At 38.3% G+C, this 20,639-nt stretch overlaps 1 protein-coding gene across 1 annotated transcript in view; it reads right to left on the reverse strand.

Annotated features, from left to right (window-relative positions):
- Positions 1 to 20,376, reverse strand: part of LOC133420945 (uncharacterized) — a 33,272-nt gene extending 12,896 nt beyond the window's left edge. The window contains exons 1-4 of the mRNA XM_061710823.1: positions 20,285 to 20,376; positions 3,230 to 3,500; positions 703 to 755; positions 299 to 580 (exon numbers count right to left, since the gene is read on the reverse strand). Coding sequence (XP_061566807.1) covers positions 299 to 580; positions 703 to 755; positions 3,230 to 3,500; positions 20,285 to 20,366 — 688 coding nt within the window. The 5' untranslated portion in view covers positions 20,367 to 20,376. The remainder of the gene's footprint in view (positions 1 to 298; positions 581 to 702; positions 756 to 3,229; positions 3,501 to 20,284) is intronic.
- Between the last annotated feature and the right edge of the window lie 263 nt (positions 20,377 to 20,639).

Consider the following 20,639-nt stretch of genomic DNA (forward strand, 5'->3'; position numbering starts at 1 on the left):
CTAGTCCTGGTTTTATTTCTACTAGTCCTGGTTTCAGCTCTACTAGTCCTGATTTTATTTCTACTAGTCCTGGTTTCAGCTCTACTAGTCCTGGTTTCAGTTCTACTAGTCCTGGTTTCAGGTCTACTAGTCCTGGTTTTATTTCCACTAGTCCTGGTTTCGGATATACTAGTCCTGGTTTCAGATCTACTAGTCCTGGTTTTGGATCTACTAGTCCTGGTTGCAGTTTAGGTTTTAAATGATCATCTCTGGACAGGTTGAGTACAAATGTGTAAAGTATCGATCAGGTTTTGTTTACCTCGGGGGGGGAACCTGGCTCTGACCGAGTGGACCTGATCCGCACCGACCCACGACCCCGGCACCAAGGGGAGGGGCTTCCCGCCGGCGTCCAAAAGGGGGAGGGGCTTCCCGCCGGCGTCCAAAAGGGGGAGGGGCTTCCCGCCGGCGTCCAAAAGGGAGAGCTTCAGTGGCATCAGGGGGAGGGGCTTCGGCGGCAGGTTCCGGACCCTGGTCTCACACAGGATGAGCAGCTGGTTGTCCGCGGTCCGGGACACGCCCACGTCCAGCCTCTCCACCTGGACTGCAAACACACACGTCTTTTTCCCATGAACACTAGTTCCTGGAACTCAATCAAGTCCAACACGACGGGGAGAACTAAAACCACTAAACTGAAGATGACGCAGAAAAACACTCAGAACTTACAGACGCGGAGCGAGACTGAAGCTTCGGCTCTGGACCGTCTCCAAACTACACACCTGGACCAGAAGAAAGATTCAAACATCAGCCGCAACATGTGGAACATGTTCCGCTCAGAACATGCTAGGACAACATGCTAGGAGAACATGCTAGGAGAACATGCTAGGACAACATGCTAGGGGAACATGCTAGGAGAACATGGTAGGAGAACATGCTAGGATAACTTGCTAGGATAAAGTTTTATGAGAAAGTGCTAAGGCAACTTGCTAGGAGAACATGCTAGGAGAAAGTGCAAGGACAACATGCTAGGAGAACATGCTAGGAGAAAGTGCTAGGACAACATGCTAGGAGACCATGCTAGGGCAACATGCTAGGAGAACATGCTAGGACAACATACCAGGAGAAAGTACTAGGAGTCCATGCTAGGAGAAAGTGCTAAGACAAGGAGAAAGGAGTCAAGGAGAAAGTACTAGCTGTCCATGCTAGGAGAAAGTGCTAAGACAACATGCTAGGAGAAAGTACTAGCTGTCCATGCTAGGAGAAAGTGCTAAGACAACATGCCAGGAGACCATGCTAGGAGAAAGTGCTAAGTGTGGGAAGCAAGAGAGGGGTGTGGCTCTATAATTATGTGCAATTTGTGTTTATGGAGCCACACATAGATCGGATGTGGGCCAATATATATTATAATTATAGTAAGGGGGATGATGTAATATATTATTTAAATACTCTTGGCCAAGTGATGAGCGCTATGTGTTTGTGTGTGTAAACTGAATCCCTATGCTGGAATGTGGTCTTGCCCAATCTATGTGGGGAGGGTTTATAAGAGCTCAACCGGGGTGGTGAAGGTTGTTGTCAGTGATCTGTCTTATGGTATATAATAAATGCCCACACAAGGGTTAACTTTATTTCTGCCTCAGCCGCCTTACTTCCCCTTATTTAAGGCCGCCCATTCACAGAGAACATGTTCTCCTAACATGTTAGGGGAACATGTTAGGAGAACATGTTAGGATAAAGGTTTATGAGAAATTGCTAAGACAACTTGCTAGGAGAACATGCTAGGAGAAAGTGCTAGGACAACATGCTAGGAGAAAGTGCTAGGACAACATGCTAGGAGAAAGTGCTAGGACAACATGCTAGGAGAAAGTGCTAGGACAACATGCTAGGAGAAAGTGCTAGGACAACATGCTAGGAGAACATGCTAGGGGAACATGTTAGGAGAATATGTTAGGGGAACATGCTAGGAGAACATGCTAGGAGAAAATACTAGGATTCCATTAGGGGTGTAACAATATATCGTGCAACGAAATTTCGGGATACAAAAACGCCACGAAACGTGTCGTGGAGGTGACTAAGTGTATCGCGATATTGGGTTATTAATATTAATATATTGTTTTGACTAAAAACGCGCATCCGACCGCGCCTCGACCCGCAGACCAAAATCTTACTCCACTCAGAAGAAACTAGTACCGTTTTGGTCCCGATCACGGGACTCTTGCAGGGTTTTGAGCTCTGAACTTTTACTGATGTAAGGCTGGTGTAGAGTTAAGCCTTACCTTATTAAAATTAAACCTTTTTGGGGTTGTGAGTAGGATAAACACGGGGACAACTTCTGCTGAGCTCCAGTGTACCTTTATTTAACCAGGCAAGCAGATTAAGAACACATTTCTTATTTACAAATGCAGCCTAGGGGGGTAAGGGGAGGGAGCTAGGGGAGGGAGCAGTACGGCACCTAGTGCCGTACTGTGGCGTATCACTACGCCCAATCTAAAACAGACTAATCACTACAGATAAACTGACTAGTGTCATTATAGTCCCTGATTTACATCAGAATATAAAGAATATATTTATAAAATAATGAACCCTGAATTACCAAAATAACCTTCTTAACAAAAATAAATCTCCTCTTACACTTATAAGGTGAGCATGAATCAATCTTTTTATGATGTAAAATTATGTATTTATTTACTTTTATTTATTTATTTATTTAATTTTAGTTGTTAAATTTCTGGAAAAGAAAAAAGTCAAATCATACATGAGAGCAACTATTCAGTTTGTGGCAAAATATTTGTACTTGTATGAAACTGAAGATGCATAATGCAAACCTGACATTTACTTTTAGTTCAGTTTGTGGAAAATGGTTGGCCTGGCTTTCTCTTTCAAACTTAAACAGTTATAAATCATTACAAACTGTAACAATAGGGCAAATGCACAGTATTGTTTTGTATTTTGTGTCTTTCAAATAAAATACATTTTTTCCAGTCATATGTTCCTCATTCAAGGTTGTTAAAAAAATACTGCTATAATATTGTATCGTATCGTTATCGTGACCTCAATATCGTGTATCGTACCGTATCGTGAGATTAGTGTATCGTTACACCCCTAGATTCCATGCTAGGATAAACTGCTAAGACAACATGCTAGGAGACCATGCTAGCACAACATGCTAGGATAGATTGCTAGGAGGCCATGCTAGGACACCATGCTAGGATGAAGTGGAGAACACGTCTTCCCCTGCACCTTAGCCGGTACCCACCGGTACTGGCCGCTGTCGTTGGGCGTGAGGTGTCGTATCTTCAGGGATCCGTCCTCGCCGAGCTCCGTCCGACCCCGGAACTCGTCTGCGATGTCCTTCCTCATGTCCTCGTTCCTGCGGTGGACGTAGGCCGTCCGCTCGGACCCGCCGCTCACGTGGTACCACTCCAGCATCTCCACCTGCAGCCCGCGGACCGGCGGCGTGACGTCACACGTTAGCACGCCGTCTCCGCTAACGGCTGCAGCCACCGCCGAGGGGGGCGGAGCTCTGCCTGGACACACACACGGGTGGACAACTGTTGGTCCGGGTCCCGGGAGGAGAGACCGGTCAGAGACGTTCTATAAACTCTACCGTCTAAAGTCGTTTTCCCATCAGATAAACTGAAATTTAAAATTAAAATGAAACTTGCTTCTTTGCTTAATAATACCGTTATTGTTATTATTGAAGTCTTTTTGGAAGGGAAAAAAAGAATATTAGACTGATCCGATGATTGATATCAGGTTGATATCAGACATTAAAGTAGCAGATAAAAAACAAGCGGCAAAATAAGGCGCAAATATTAAAGTTGTACTGTATCTAGTGTTGTATGTTCCAAAACGATGTGGGGAGAGGGGCGGCCACGCCCACTTAGGAGACAGGAAGTGAGGTCAGAGGGGCGGCCACGCCCACTTAGGAGACAGGAAGTGGATACGATTTCATACCATTGGCTGTAACGGTAATGCGCTATCTTCTGTATAGAGGATCTTTGGACCTTTAGATCCTGGACGAGAGACCGGTGTTCTGCCAATTTCTGCTGCTTTGCGAAAAAGTGCTACCTAATGGTTTTTTACCTTTGTAGAGCTACAATTTTACTCTGTTTTATTCCCTAAACCACTTCCTTTCCCCTCCAAGTGATCCTTGTCTCTTGCCAGGCCGTCATTGTAAATAAGAATGTTCTTAATGACCTGGGGCCTCATTTAAAATGGAGTGCGTAGGATTCATACTAAAAGTGCACGTACTCTCAAAAGCCGAAAATGCCGTGCGCAAAAAAAAATCCGGATCAATAAAACCATGTGCACGCAGACTTCCACGCAGTCCAGCTGGAAGGTTGCGTAGCTGAATCCGCCCCTTTACACGCCCAGAAATGCATATGGATGAGCCTGCTGAGCATGCGCAGTGGCTTTCTGCAGCCTGTTTGGCGCAGATCCATGGTTTGGCGTCAGAATGAATTAGAAGTAGCAGCCACCGTGACACTGACTTTCACGGAGACCTAGATGTTGTAGATGATGTGGAGGACAGGAAAACCACATTATTTGGTGGTCACAGTAAAAGTTAGAATAACTACCGGTATATAAATAGTATACAATAAAATAAAGTGAGTGGGTGGCAGCACGCCGTTGCTGCGCTAAACGCCGTGAGTTCCCTGGCGCAACAGGGGGGACATGCCCCCCGTCTTTTCGAAACCATGTTTTTTTTCCCCCTTACTTTTTACAGTTTAAAAACTAACGGTAGGATCAGCCTTAAATTGCAAATTATCAAGACACTGTATGAAAGCGATACGAAAACGGCCCCGCAGCCCCACTCCCCCTCCTCCCCCCGTCTCCCCTCAGAGCTGCTCAGGGCGGGTTTATGGTTCCGCGTCACCGACGCAGACCCTACGCCGTAGGCTCTGCGTCGTTTTAACGCGGGACCCTAATTTAGGCACCATATACAAGCAGCACATAAAGGTTTCACGCGCGCGTAAAACTCATATATATGAAAAAAAATCTGTGTCCCTTTAGGGAAGAAATGAGGGGCTCCGTGGGGCTCCCTAAACGCAGCCCCTCATTTGTTCTGTCCTAAAGCGGGTGAAGAAGAGGCTGCAGCTCCAGCAGCTCCAGAGTCCTGACTGACAGCTTCACACACAGACGGACACGATCAGCGCTATATTATTTTATTTTATTATTTTATTATTTTAAGCCTGACATATGTTGTGATATGTGATGACATTATTAAGAGTATGACATGAATCTGGCTTCATTTCACCACCTCACAGCCTGCCTCGCCAGTTCCCCGTGTCTTAAGTAGATTCTTACGGGAGGGTCCTAGTTGCCGTAAAGATACGCAGATTTTTCGGTTAGTTTTTTCTTTTTAGATCCGAGGATTTGCGTGGAAGGTGGCTTCCGCAACTTTCAGGCGCTTTTTCTGCGCAAGCAAGCTTTATAGATGAGGCCCCTGCCTGGTTAAATAAAGGCCAATGACTGAATGAATATCAAATGAAGCCATAGAATTGTTGTTTTCTTTTCCTCTTTATCGTATAATGTTCACAAAGTGTAATGCAATTCATGTCATGGGTCATGTATTTTGAAGGATCCGTTTAGGAAACTTCACATATTGTCAGTATACGATATAAACATACTTCAATCATGCATATTTATTTATAAATGTATCAATTTCTCCCACTTGCTTCCTAAATCTTTTCATGAATTGTTTACAGCCAACTCTCAGGTCCGTTCTTACAACACAAGACAGTAATAAACTTCCTCCCCCTTTTTGTCGCACTACACACAGCCAGTTTTCTTTTGCTTATAGAGGCTCCTTAATCTGGAATTCCTATCAGTTTGTGGTAAGACGCACTAAGTGCTTATTTGTGAGTGAGGAGCCTCGACCAATGGCGTGCGTCGCTGGCCTATTTAAGGGGAGGTGATGGGGAACCCGGAAACAAAGCGCGACTCTTCGCCCCCGCCCACTGCGGGTCCCGGTCGGTTTCCTGTCTCGTTCCTCTCCCACCTGTGGCTTCGGCCGGCTCGTGTCAGAAGCGGATCTTGCAGCAAGATTCCGTGCTTAATTGCAACTGGTACGTAGTCTATGTTTTCAGCATGCTGTGATGGCACCTTTTCTACTTTTAATTTACTGCCGACCTGTATGGAGCCAAATCAAGGCCAAAAGTTTTGCTAATTTGAAAATAAAATTTGAACCTGAAAATTATTTTTTACAGTTTCAATTTTATTTTTTTCAGTATCAGATCTTTTTTTCAGTTTCACATATTTTTATTTCAGTTTCAAATCTTTTTTTCAGGTTCAGACTTTTGGCCCCGATCTGGCGTGGGGGGCGTGGCATCAACTGAGAGGGGCGTGGCATCATGAGTGACAGCAGAACAGAGAGGGCGGGGGACGTTCCTCAGTCATGTTGCCTTCAGGAAACATAGGTTGCAGAAGATATCAGTAGAAGTTTGATTCAACACTGTATATACACCATATTCACGTGATTGGCAGTGGAAAAAACTGATATTAGTGACACATTTCTGTTTAAAAAGCTGTTTTAGACCGTACTTGGCACCAATCGCAGTATAAAAGCAATAAACTATGCCAGACTGTACAGTTCAACAGCCACACTTTAAAGTTTGACATTTCCCACTTCCACATACTACCAAGTACGGTCTAAAACAGCTTTTTAAACAGAAATGTGTCACTAGTATCCGTTTTTTCCACTGCCAATCACGTGAATATAGTGTATATACAGTGTTGATTCATACTTCTACTGATAACTTCTGCAACCTACGTTTCCTGAAGGCAACGTGACTGAAGAACGTCCCCCGCCTTCTCTGTTCTGCTGTCACTCATGAAGCCACGCCCCTCTCGGTTGATGCCACGCCCCTCTCAGTTGATGCCACGCCCCCACGCCAGATCGGGACCAAAAGTCTGAACCTGAAAAAAAAATTTGAAACTGAAAAAAAAAGAAGTGAAACTGAAAAAAAAAGACGTGAAACTGAAAAAAAAAAGATTTGAAACTGAAAAAAAGATTTGAAACTGAAATAAATATATTTGAAACTGAAAAAAAGATCTGATACTGAAAAAAATAAAATTGAAACTGTAAAAAAGAATTTTCAGGTTCAAATTTTATTTTCAAATTAGCAAAACTTTTGGCCTTGATTTGACTCCATAGACCTGCACCTGATCGCTTTTTCAGCATGTTCCGGCGTCCAGTTTCCTTCCAGTCTGCGCAGCGCGCATTCTGTGAGTTTTGGGGCTCGCTCCGAGCGTCTGTTAATCAGGCGACTTGTGGAATTGGGCGAGCCTCACTAGGATTAATTAAGACGCCTGGCATCATCTGGTATGTGCTCTTTTAACGAATCTTGCTTTCAGCAGTTATTATTTGTAGCATCAATTAGCCTAAGTGTGTTTATGTATTTTAGGGGTTGCCGGATTTGGTCCCGCTGCCGTTCTTGTCAACGGTAAATTTACTTGAGTACTGTATAAGGTTGCCACCTTTCAGAAATAGAAATAAGGGACGCCCTGATTTCAGCAGCGCAGGAGCCAAAAAAAAAGCCCCAAAACTTCTAAACTGAATAAAAATGTGTTTATTTTATATGAAAAAACAAAATGCTTTGATTTAAAGTTTAAAGTGCTTTAATAGCATTGAACTTGCATGTCTGTAGAGACAGACAACCATACTAGCAACTGAAATATCCTCCTATGCTACGTATGTCCACATCAGCCCAAATGTATAATATAGCCTACAGGTGAAGAATATGGTGTAAAAGTTAATTTATTTCAATAATTCAACTAGAATATGGTGTAAAAGTTAATTTATTTCAATAATTCAACTAGATTATGGTGTAAAAGTTAATTTATTTCAATAATTCAACTAGAATATGGTGTAAAGGTTAATTTATTTCAATAATTCAACTAGAATATGGTGTAAAAGTTAATTTATTTCAATAATTCAACTAGAATATGGTGTAAAAGTTAATTTATTTCAATAATTCAACTAGATTATGGTGTAAAAGTTAATTTATTTCAATAATTCAACTAGAATATGGTGTAAAAGTTAATTTATTTCAATAATTCAACTAGAATATGGTGTAAAAGTTAATTTATTTCAATAATTCAACTAGAATATGGTGTAAAAGTTAATTTATTTCAATAATTCAACTAGAATATGGTGTAAAAGTTAATTTATTACAATAATTCAACTAGAATATGGTGTAAAAGTTAATTTAATACAATAATTCAACTAGAATATGGTGTAAAGGTTAATTTATTTCAATAATTCAACTAGAATATGGTGTAAAAGTTAATGAAAATACGGTACAAATCGTGTCCCGTATTAGTTCAATACGGGACGCAACATTTTTTTCTCAAATAAAGGACAATTCCGTATTTTACGGGACGGGTGGCAACCCTAGTCTGGAGTGTGGTGTGGGGGATGCTCCTTTTGGGTTAATTTGGGGTAACTTGGGTTTTGTCGCCCTTGTTACCTTGTGTAACTGATATATTGTGCGTGGTCAGCAACCACAGTGGTCAATCTTTGGTTTTGTCCCCTCCCATTACTTTTGAGCTGTTTATATTGGTTTCATATGTTTGTGTACTTATTTTGTTTTCCTCCTTAAACCCCTTTTTGTTTCTTTGCGTTTCCCGGCAGGGTGGCAGCCAACCCTTTCGGTGGTGGTGTCCTACTTCTGTGTGTATGCATTCCACGTATGCTCAGTTTTTGGTTTATTTAATTTACTTCTTTGGTTTGCAGTGAGTGTGACACGTGTGTTCGCATGCTATAGTTCGGACTCTGGCTTCATCCCTTGGTGGCTTGCCCCCCCTGCTGGTGGGCCTCAGCCCTGTCAAGCGTGAAAATCCCTTCATCCCTGCCCCAAAAATATTGTCGAAGTGTGACTCCATTGCTGATTATGGCTTACAGTTTAAGATTCCCAGAATATTCGAATTTTTTGAGATAGGATATTTGAGTTTTCTTAAGCTGTAAGCCATGATCAGCAATATTAAAATAATAAAAGGCTTGCAATATTTCAGTTGATTTGTAATGAATCCAGAATGTATGACATTTTTGTTTTTTTTAATTGCATAACAGAAGATAAAGGACTTTATCACAATATTCTAATTTTCTGAGACAGTCCTGTATTTTTCATTGAAGTTCCCATCTTTCTCGTGTTTATTATCATTTGCCACATAATTAAAGCAACATACTAAATTTAAGAAAAAAATACTAATTATCCGATTAGTCGACTAATCGTTTCAATAGTCGGTGACTAGTCGACTATTAAAATAGTCGTTAGTTGCAGCCCTAGTTGAAAGAGCCATATTGGACCAAAAACACAAAAAACGAATATGTCTGGAGCCGCAAAAAATGAAAAGTCTTGTATCAGCCTTAGAATGAAGAAACACATGTTGCATGTTTCTATATTAGTTATAACTGGGGGATGATTTTTTTTTTTCATTATGCACTTCGAGAAAAAATTCGAAATGTCGAGAAAAAAGTAAACATTTCTAGAAAAAAGTCAAAATGTCGAGAATAAAGTCAACATTTCCAGAAAAAAGTTGAAATGTCGAGATTAATGTTGAAGTACAATCTCGAGAAAAAAGTCGAAATGTGGAGAAAAAAGTCGAAATGTTGAGAAAAGTCAAAATTTCGAGAAAAAAGTTAAAATGTCGAGATTAAAAAAGGAAAAAGGAAGAAAAAAACAGAACAAAAGGAAAAAAGAAAAAAAGAAAAAAGAAGGAAAAAAGAAAAGAAAAAAAAAAGAAGAAAAAAAGGAAAAAAAGGTCAAACATTTTTGAAAAAGCTCCAGGAGCCACTAGGGCGGCGCTAAAGAGCCGCATGCGGCTCTGGAGCCGCGGGTTGCCGACCCCCTGTTTACACGGAAAACGAAGCTCAAAGTCACCAAAAACCATCATTTCTGAAAACTCCAGCCAAAGTGCAGATTTGCAAAAACTCTGTCTTCACGTTTGCTTGTAAACGGAGAGAAACGGACATTTAGGCTTCAGAACGTCACATTATGCGACAGAAACGTCACCAGCGTCATGAGTGCCACCTGTGTTTACAATTTATTTGGCCCCCGTCAATATTTTCTTGTATTTTATCTGTTTTATATTCTAACGTCACACTTTAAGGGGACCTATTATGAAAAACAAGTTTTTTCTTGTTTTAACACATATAAAGTGGTCTCCCCTCACCCTGCCAGCACAGGGGACATGAAATCCCATGAATTTCTGCAAGGTCTGTGACTAGGGTTGCCACCTTTCAGAAATAGAAATAAGGGACGCCCTGATTTCAGCAGCGCAGGAGCCAAAAGAAAAAAGCCCCAAAACTTCTAAACTGAATAAAAATGTGTATAAATGTGTGTAAAAGTTAATTTATTTCAATAATTCAACTAGAATATGGTGTAAAAGTTAATTTATTTCAATAATTCAACTAGAAATCCGGTGTAAAGGTTAATTTATTTCAATAATTCAACTAGAATATGGTGTAAAAGTTAATTTATTTCAATAATTAAACTAAAATATGGTGTAAAAGTTAATTTATTTCAATAATTCAACTAGAATATGGTGTAAAAGTTAATTTATTTCAATAATTCAACTAGAAATCCGGTGTAAAGGTTAATTTATTTCAATAATTCAACTAGAATATGGTGTAAAAGTTAATTTATTTCAATAATTCAACTAGAATATGGTGTAAAAGTTAATTTATTTCAATAATTCAACTAGAATATGGTGTAAAAGTTAATTTATTTCAATAATTCAACTAGAATATGGTGTAAAAGTTAATTTATTTCAATAATTCAACTAGAATATGGTGTAAAAGTTAATTTATTTCAATAATTCAACTAGAATATGGTGTAAAAGTTAATTTATTTCAATAATTCAACTAGAATATGGTGTAAAAGTTAATTTATTTCAATAATTCAACTAGAATATGGTGTAAAAGTTAATGAAAATACGGTACAAATCGTGTCCCGTATCAGTTCAATACGGGACGCAACATTTTTTTCTCAAATAAAGGACAATTCCGTATTTTACGGGACGGGTGGCAACCCTATCTGTGACCCCCGCCCGGCAGAATCCCCCAGTGTCATGTGACATTTTTGAGCCGTTCAGAATCTGCTCCCGTTGTGACGTCACGACGGGAGCAGATTTCCATAGGTCGGCCTCCGCTGCTGAAACCACGCCCACAACTATCTCCGCCGGCTGGAGCTTCAGCCATTGTTTAGAAGCGGTGGCTGTTTGAACAGCGAGGGAACAGTAAAAATGAGGTTTTGCATCGACATTTACCCTCATAAAAGGATCAGTTCCCACAGCACGGACCCGGCAACTGCACACGAGTCAGCGGTAAGTGACGTTATTTTTTTTATGTTATTTATATTTATCTAAAAAGTATGATCTTTGCATGGGTTAAGTATTTAGCTTAGCTCCGGAGCACCGGAGCTGCTGCCGGAGCTGCTCACGGACCGGACCGTCGAGGAGCCCCGGACCCGGAGCTCCGAGCCCGGAGCGCCGGGCGCCGGCGGCTCTATTAGTACCGTAATACATTTTTCTTCTCTTTATGGTTTCAGATTTTCCAAGCACCTGGAGCTGTTCAACGACACCTTTAGAAGAAATGCACGGTCCTTCCTGAGCCAGCAATGTTATTTATATATTTCAACAATAAAGTTGCCATTTGTGAAAATTCAGTGTTGTGATTTCTTTACAGTTAACATGATTCATTTGTCTTGTAACATAAATGAAATGAGGAATCGGAGTAAATAACTGTGGTGTAACTGTTTAGAATTAAATTAAATCTTCCTGTGTGAAGACGAGGTGACTAAAGGCTGATTTATGGTTCCGCGTTACACCAACGCAGAGCCTACGGCGTAGGGTACGTGTCGATTTAACGCAGAACCGTGGACACGCTTTGCTACGCAGCCGCTGCTCTCTTCCCCGGAGCGACGCTTTGTCTCCTCCCCTCCTACACGTCATTCAAGCAGCCAATCAGCGCAGAGCCTCATTATCATAGCCCCCCCCTCAGAATGAAGCAGAGAAAAAGGCTTTAGAAGCGGTAAAACTAGAGACATGGCCCACAGGCTGAATTTCTGATTTATGTAGAAAAAACAAGATTTAGATTGTTTTTAAGACATTCAAGGCCTTTTTAAAATATACATTAAATGCCATAATATGTCCCCTTTAAAAGTAACTCCACTTCTCTGTCACTCCAAACCAAAGACTCTCGTTCATCTTGGAAGTAACTGGAAGTTACACGTGTCATTTGTTGATGTTTTTTTCCAGGATTCTGATTGGCTAGCATGACTTTATCTTCTCGTTACACTGCCCCCTGTAGGTTTGGCTGCTCATAGCACCTTAACAGATATTTATGCAGGTTCCTGGAAATGATGGTATTTTTCAAAACGTAGAGGGGAAAATATCCGTTGTTGAGAAATTTTGAGAAAAAAGATGAAATGTCGAGGAAAAATAGGACATTTTGAGAAAAAAGTTGAAATTTTGAGAAAAAAGTTGAGAAAAAAGTTGAAATTTTGTGACAAAAGTCGAGAAAAATGTTGAAATTTTGAAAAAAAATATAAATTTTGAGAAAAAAGTCGAGAAAAAAGTTGAAATTTTGTGAAAAAAGTCGAGAAAAAAGTTGAAATTTTGAAAAAAAAAGTTGAAATTTTGAGAAAAAAGTCAAGAAAAAAGTTGAAATTTTGAGAAAAAAGTCGAGAAAAAAGTTGAAATTTTGTGACAAAAGTCGAGAAAAATGTTGAAATTTTGAAAAAAATTAAAAATTTTGAGAAAAAAGTCGAGAAAAAAGTCGAGAAAAAAGTTGAAATTTTGTGAAAAAAGTCGAGAAAAAATTTGAAATTTTGAAAAAAAAAGTTGAAATTTTGAGAAAAAAGTCAAAATGTCGAGAAGTAACTCCACTTCTCTGTCACTCCAAACGAAAGACTCTCGTTCATCTTGGAAGTAACTGGAAGTTACTCGTGTCATTTGTTGATGTTTTTTTCCAGGATTCTGATTGGCTAGCATGACTTTATCTTCTCGTTACACTGCCCCCTGTAGGTTTGGCTGCTCATAGCATCTTAACAGATATTTATGCAGGTTCCTGGAAATGATGGTATTTTTCAAAACATGGGGGGGAAATATCCGTTTTTGAGAAATTTTGAGAAAAAAGACGAAATGTCGAGAAGAAAGTCGAGAAAAAAGTCGAAATTTTGACAAAAAAGTTGAAATTTTGAGAAAAAGGTTGAGAAAAAAGTCGAAATTTCGAGAAAAAAGTCGAAAAGTCGAGAAGAAAGTCGAAATTTTTAGAAAAGAGTCGAAATTTTGAGAAAAAAGTCCGAATTTTGAGGAAAAAGTTGAGAAAAAAGTCGAAATTTTTAGAAAAAAGTCGAAATGTCAAGAAGAAAGTCGAGAAAAAAGTTGAAATTTTGACAAAAAAGTTGAAATTTTGAGAAAAAGGTTGAGAAAAAAGTCGAAATTTCGAGAAAAAAGTCGAGAAGAAAGTCGAAATTTTTAGAAAAGAGTCGAAATTTTGAGGAAAAAAGTCAGAATTTTGAGAAAAAAGTTGAGAAAAAAGTCGAAATGTCAAGAAAAAAGTCGAAATGTCAAGAAAAAAGTCAAAATGTTGACTCCACTTCTCTGTCACTCCAAACGAAAGACTCGTTCATCTTGGAAGTAACTGGAAGTTACTCGTGTCATTTGTTGATGTTTTTTTCTAGGATTCTGATTGGCTAGCATGACTTTATCTTCTCGTTACACTGCCCCCTGTAGGTTTGGCTGCTCATAGCACCTTAACAGCTATTTATGCAGGTTCCTGGAAATTATGGTGTTTTTCAAAACGTAGAGGGGGAAATATCCGTTTTTGTAAATACCGGCTCTGTGTAAACGTGGCCTTAGTTAGTAGTCGTGTTAATCCTTAAAAGCACTGCAGTCAATCCTCCAATATGGCAAGCCTTGCAAACATTGCAGATATTTACAACTGCATTTTGACTAGTCGTAATTACATTGTGACTAGGCATGGGAAGATATGAAAATTTCATATCACGATATTAGTGGACAAAAATATCACGATTACGATATTATCACGATATTAGCGTGTCGCTTATAAAATTCTTAAAATGCAAGGAAAAACACTAACCGTGGATCCACTGGTTCCTTCAGAACATTTATTCTCAAATCATTCTCAACACAGTGACACTTGAGGTCGAGAACAAATAGTGTACTGTAAATGTTATGCATTACATAGTGTAAACTATAGTACCGGTACTTATTTGAACTTTCTTTTTTTGTAAGAAAATACTTCCCTGAGAGTCGAAAGAAATAAGTGACAAATAGAAATAAAGTGACAAAGTAGAGCCAAATGCACACTGATTGTATTACTCTCTGAAACTTTAACAGTGGCTGGCTGCCTGCTACTTAGTACGGCTCTCTGGAAAAATAATAAAATAAAGGCACTGCTCTGTAGTATACAAAACAAAAGCTGCATGGCCAACACAAAGATTGAGTGAAAATAAAGTGCCACAGTAGTCAAATGCACACGGATTGTACTACTCTCTGAAAAAATATTAAATAAATAATAATAATAAATAATATTAATAAAATACATGAAAAAAATAACACTGGCTTCTACCTGGCTGGTAGCCTTGTGTGACAAAAAAAAAAAAAAAAAAAAAAAATTGGCGATAATTACAGTACCCCACGATAACGTTATCGCGGCCGTTTTTTATCGCGATATACGATAATATCGTATATCGCCCCATGCCTAATTGTGACTAGTCAGAATTGTCATTCTAGATATCTATAACATCATTTTGACTAGTCAAAACTCTAATTCAAGATAACTGTAATTACATTTTGACTGGGCAGAATGGAAGTTAAAGGTATCTCCAATTTGAGATATTTCTAATTAAAATTCCTTTCAAGATATCTATCACTTGATTACAGATGTCTACAATTAAATTATGACTATCCGTAATTCCAGTTTGAGATATATGTACAACGTCATTTTGACTAGTCATAATTCAAGTTCAAGATATCTACAACTTCATTCTGACTAGTCAAAACTTTTAAGATATCTAAAAAAGACAATGTAGATGTCTTGAATTGAGGGGAATTAAAGGTATCTTGAACTGGAATTATGACTAATTAAATTAAATTAAATAAGATACAGCTAGTCGTAATTCAGTTGCAGATATCCGTAATTCACATAGCGGATATCTGCAACTGAATTGTAGATGTCTGTAATCAGAAACCCCACACACATGACTGGCAGAATGACGTTGTAGATATCTGAAATGACAATTGTGGACAGGAAGAATGTCATTGTAGATATCTGAAATTCTCTTTTTGACTAGGAAGAATGGAATTGCGGATATCTGCAACACATACCCATTATGTGAGTTTCAGCTTCACTGTTATGGGCTCAAATTAAAGCCATAAATATTTTGTATCTGTAAATAAACTTTGTACTTGTAGAAATATTTTGTGCATGTGTAAAACATTTTTGTAGCTGTGGAATTAATTCGTCTGTGTGCAACATTGGATATACAAAGCTACAAACTTTTTTTACAAAAGCTACAAACTTTTTCTACAACTACGAATTATGGCGAATTATGGCACTGTTTTGACGTGCCAATAATAAGAGCCAATCAGCGATCTTTGGCACGGGTTTCAAAGCATTTCTGGAGAGCCAATCAGCACATTGCATCGCCTACTGACGTCGCCGCCATATTGGATGTTCAAGACTGCGCTGCAAACTAATACAAGTAAATGGACTTATTTTCATAAAGCGACTTTCTACAAAGAAATGTACGTTTTACGTCTCATTTATTCATTCACACACGCACTAATATACTTGGGAAACAGTTAGGCACCAAATATAATATATTTAATTTTCTCAGATGGCAAAAATAATAACTTTATTGATCCCACAGAGGAGTAATTCATGTTATATCAGCTATAGAGAACAAGGTAGTGCCGGAAAACAATATATATCCCCCCTCACAAAAATAGAGACATATTTTTTCATCAACAAAACAAATTTAAAAAAATTCAAATAACAAAATAACATATTTGAACCATTAAATAAAATACATAAAATGTAATGTAATGTATAAAAATGTAAAATATGCTTGAGTTATTTGTGACTTATTTTTATTTGGTGCCTAACTGTTATATATATATATATATATATATATATATATATATATATATATATATATATATATATATATATATATATATATATGTATATATATATATATTCCTGTATATCCAATGTGCTGATTGGCTCTCCAGAAACGCTTTGAAACCCGTGCCAAAGATCGCTGATTGGCTCTTATTATTGGCAATTCAAAACAGTGCCATAGTTCGTAGTTGTAAAAAAAGTCTGTATAAAAAGTTTGTAGCTTTGTATATCCATATTAATTCCACAGCTACAAAAATGTTTTACACATGCACAAAATATTTCTACAAGTACAAATATGTTTTGCAAGTACAAATATTTTTTGCACAAAATATTTCTACAAGTACAAAGTTTATTTACAGATACAAAATATTTATGGCTTTAATTTAAGCCCATACACTGTTTTGGTCCAATTATTACGGAGTAATCCTTCTCATTTCATCAGCGGGCGGCGTGCACATTTAAAATATTCGAAAGAGATGACGTCTTCACACTACATTACCCACAATGCAGTGCATACATCAGCATAACAACGGGCACCATCTCCATGGCAACAGCGGCCCGAGCCCGGTGCATCTTTACATGACCAGTGAAGAGAGAGACGTTGCAGACGCAGCGTCAGATGATGATCCGCTTATCACTATCTGCAGGAATTTTACCAGTGTTGTGCAAGTTCATACTTTTCATGAACTCATTCAAAGTTCAGTTCACATAGTTTAAAAATGAACAGTTCACGTTCATAGTTCACCATTTTCATTTTGAACTAGTTCAAATTCAGTTCATTTCAATATTTTTAGGTGAGAACTATGAATGAAACCCGAATATTGGCAATAACCCGAATTTGCACGGCCATGTAAACGCCAATAACCCTTTGAATAACCCGAATTTGCTCATATTTTGGTTTTTAAAAACCTGAATATGACCCCTGGGTTACTCCTTTTAAAACCCGAATATTCGGTCATATAAACGCCTAACGGAATATCCCGATCAAACGGAACATGAATTTGTTTTCTGCGCATGCTCTGTTCACAAGGAATCTTGAGCTGCGTCCGAAATCACATACTTCCACCCTAATGAGTAGCAAAATGAGTATGCAAGATTTTTTAGTGCGTCCGAAACATTAGAACGTACTCAATAGTAACTCTATCCATACTCATTATGGAGAATTTTTTTGTGTGGATTGATGGACACTAGAGGAGCAGAAACTTCCCACAATGCAATGCAGCGGCGTTTGGTTGCTAGGTGATACGTATATGTTAGGGGTGTAACAATATATCGTGCCACGAAATTTCGGGATACAAAAACGTCACGAAACGTGTCGTGGAGGTGACAAAGTGTATCGTGATATTGGGTTATTAATATTAATCTATTGTGTTGACTAGTAACGCACATCCCACCGAGCCTCGACCCGCGGACCAAAATCTTCCTCCACTCAGAAGAAACTAGTCCCGTTTTGGTCCCGATCACGGGACTCTTGCAGGGTTTGAGCTCTGAACTTTTAAGTCTGGTGTAGAGTTAAGCCTTACCTTATTAAATTAAACCTTTTTGGGGCCGTGAGTAGGATAAACACGGGGACAACTTCTGCCGAGTTCGAGAGCACTTTACTGTCCGCACAACAGTGTAGGATTTTAGAACATCAACACAGCACCTAGTGCCGTACTGTGGCGTATCACTCCGCCCAATCTAAAACAGACTAATCACTACAGATAAACTGACTAGTGTCATTATAGTCCCTGATTTACATCAGAATATAAAGAATATATTTATAAAATAATCAACCCTGAATTACCAAAATAACCTTCTTAACAAAAATAAATCTCCTCTTACACTTATAAGGTGAGCATGAATCAATCTTTTTTATGATGTAAAATTGTATGTATTTATTTACTTTTATTTATTTAATTTTAGTTGTTAAATTTCTGGAAAAGAAAAAAGTCAAATCAAACATGAGAGAAACTATTCAGTTTGTGGCTAAATATTTGTACTTGTATGAAACTGAAGATGCATAATGCAAACCTGACATTTACTTTTAGTTCAGTTTGTGGAAAATGGTTGGCCTGGCTTTCTCTTTAAAACTTAAACAGTTATAAAGCATTACAAACTGTAACAATAGGGCAAATGCACAGCATTGTTTTGTATTTTGTGTCTTTCAAATAAAAGACAATTTTTTTCCAGTCATATGTTCCTCATTCAAGGTTGTTAAAAAAATACTGCTATAATATCGTATCGTATCGTATCGTTATTGTGAGATTAGTGTATTGTTACACCCCTAGTATATGTCATAAGTATAATCTTAAGTATAATAATATTATTATATAATATTAATATTATAATATTCGTATTTAATAACATTATATAATGTAATCTTGTTTCGGCCAGAAAACACGGGAAAGAGCGGAGCGGTGCTGCTACCGCTGCTGTTACCATGGTAACAGCTGCTACTGCTGCTGTGACAGGTTACCATGGTAACAACCCCCCCCCCCCCTCCCAACGGCAGGAAGTGCCGTGTGCGCTCTCTTAATAGTACGTCTGAATTAATGCACACTACTGATATTTACTCAAAAGCGTGCCGAATTTAAGTATACTTTTTAGTATATACTGTTTAGTACGGCATTTCAGACTAAACAGTTGGTCTTTTGAGTCCAGGAAGTATTTCTCCAAATATTTCTTCAATTATGTTAACAGTGTGTATACATTTTTTATTATCAATTCTTTTAATACATTCAAGGTAGTTATTGAAATCAATTTCAAAAGCAGGAAAGAAAGGTCGACCTTTGGAAAATTTGGTTTTATGTATGTGGAATTTTGCAATTAGAATAATCAGATTAATTAAGTGTTGCATTTTCCTATCTTTATTATTATAGTATAACAGTATATCTTTGGCATTCAAATTAATTGGTATGTTGGAATGTGATGTGATGTAAGCTTCAATTTTTTTCCAAAAAATCTGGGAAAAACTACATTCAAAGAAAAGGTGCCTAATCGTTTCCACTTCAGCATTACAAAATACACAATTGGCCTCAATATTGACAAATTTTGACACAAATTTGTTAGTGGGGTAAATGTTATGTGTAATTTTATATTGAACTTCTTTAATTTTATTGGAGATAGCAAATTTATGTGGAAGGAGCCATGTTGTTTTCCAATTAATGTCAGAGAAAGAGGAAGACCATACACATTTTCCTCGAGGTGTAATTTTCCTTTTCCTGAAAAAATGATTCCTTATATGTTTATTGTTACAATGGTGACTCATAATGTTTATACCAATAATAAAGAAGGTAAAGACAACTTTCTCTGCCTCTTGCCTTTCAAAATGACCTTTTATTAATTGGAGAATGCCACTGGGAATAGCTTTTATCACTGTTTGAAATTCTTTATAGGTAACAGGGAAGATTTTAGATCTAAGAAATTCTTCATAACTAAAAATTTCACCTACATCATTTTGTAAATCCTTAAGATATATTATTCCTTTTTCAATCCGATGTTTCAGAAATAGTGATTTATTTTTCCTAGTTATGAACTCATTGTTCCATATAATAGTTTTATGTGGAGAGAAGTTATGGATAAAGCATAGTGTTGCTGCTGAAAGGGCTTGTTGGTGAAATTTAGATAATTTTAGTGGTAATTTTGAAACATCATAATCACAATTTAGGAGAAAAGGTAACCCTCCAACTTTCCCAAAAATATTCTGAGGTATAAAAAACCAAAGAGATTCTGGGTTTTTCAAATATTCTTTTATCCATTTTGTCTTAAAGGTATAGTTTATATCCATATAGTCTAACATCTCCATGCCGCCCTCCCCTCTCGGGGCTGCCAAGATCTCTTTTTTTAAACGATGGCATTTGTTTTTCCAGACAAAACTAATTAGGGTATTATTTATTTCTTTACAAAGGGATTTTTGAACAAAAAGAGAGAGAGTAGGATATACAAATCTAGAGATACCGTCTGCTTTACTAGTCCAGGAAGTTCTTATAAACACGGAGAAACGCAAGACCACGCCACACTTTTGGAGTGAGGAGACTAATCACTTCATAAAGTTTACAAGAATGAGTCCATGAGAAGCAACTTGCACAACACCTGCAACTTTCCACGTGACTTTCTGAGCCTCCGAGCGTTTGTGGATCTAAACCCCCCCGGTAAAAGTGGCCCCCTCACCTTCAGCAGGGGCCGCGGGGACCCGGGGGACCCCCAGCCCCCCCAGCCCGCAACAGACCAGCAGCAGCAACGACAGCTGCATCTCCGTCTCTGGACGAAAAACTAACGGAAATGAGCTGCGTTCAGGGGAAGCTGGGAACTCGCAGCTCCCCGTCCTGAACCGAACCCCCCGACAAACACACTAGGGTTGCCACCCGTCCCGTAAAATACGGAATTGTCCTTTATTAGAGAAAAAAATGTTGGGTCCCGTATTGAACTAATACGGGACGCGATTTGTCCCGTATTTTCATTAACTTTTACACCATATTCTAGTTGAATTATTGAAATAAATGAACTTTTACACCATATTCTAGTT

The sequence above is a fragment of the Cololabis saira genome, chromosome 20 (assembly GCF_033807715.1).
Source record: "Cololabis saira isolate AMF1-May2022 chromosome 20, fColSai1.1, whole genome shotgun sequence".
NCBI lineage: Eukaryota > Metazoa > Chordata > Actinopteri > Beloniformes > Belonidae > Cololabis > Cololabis saira.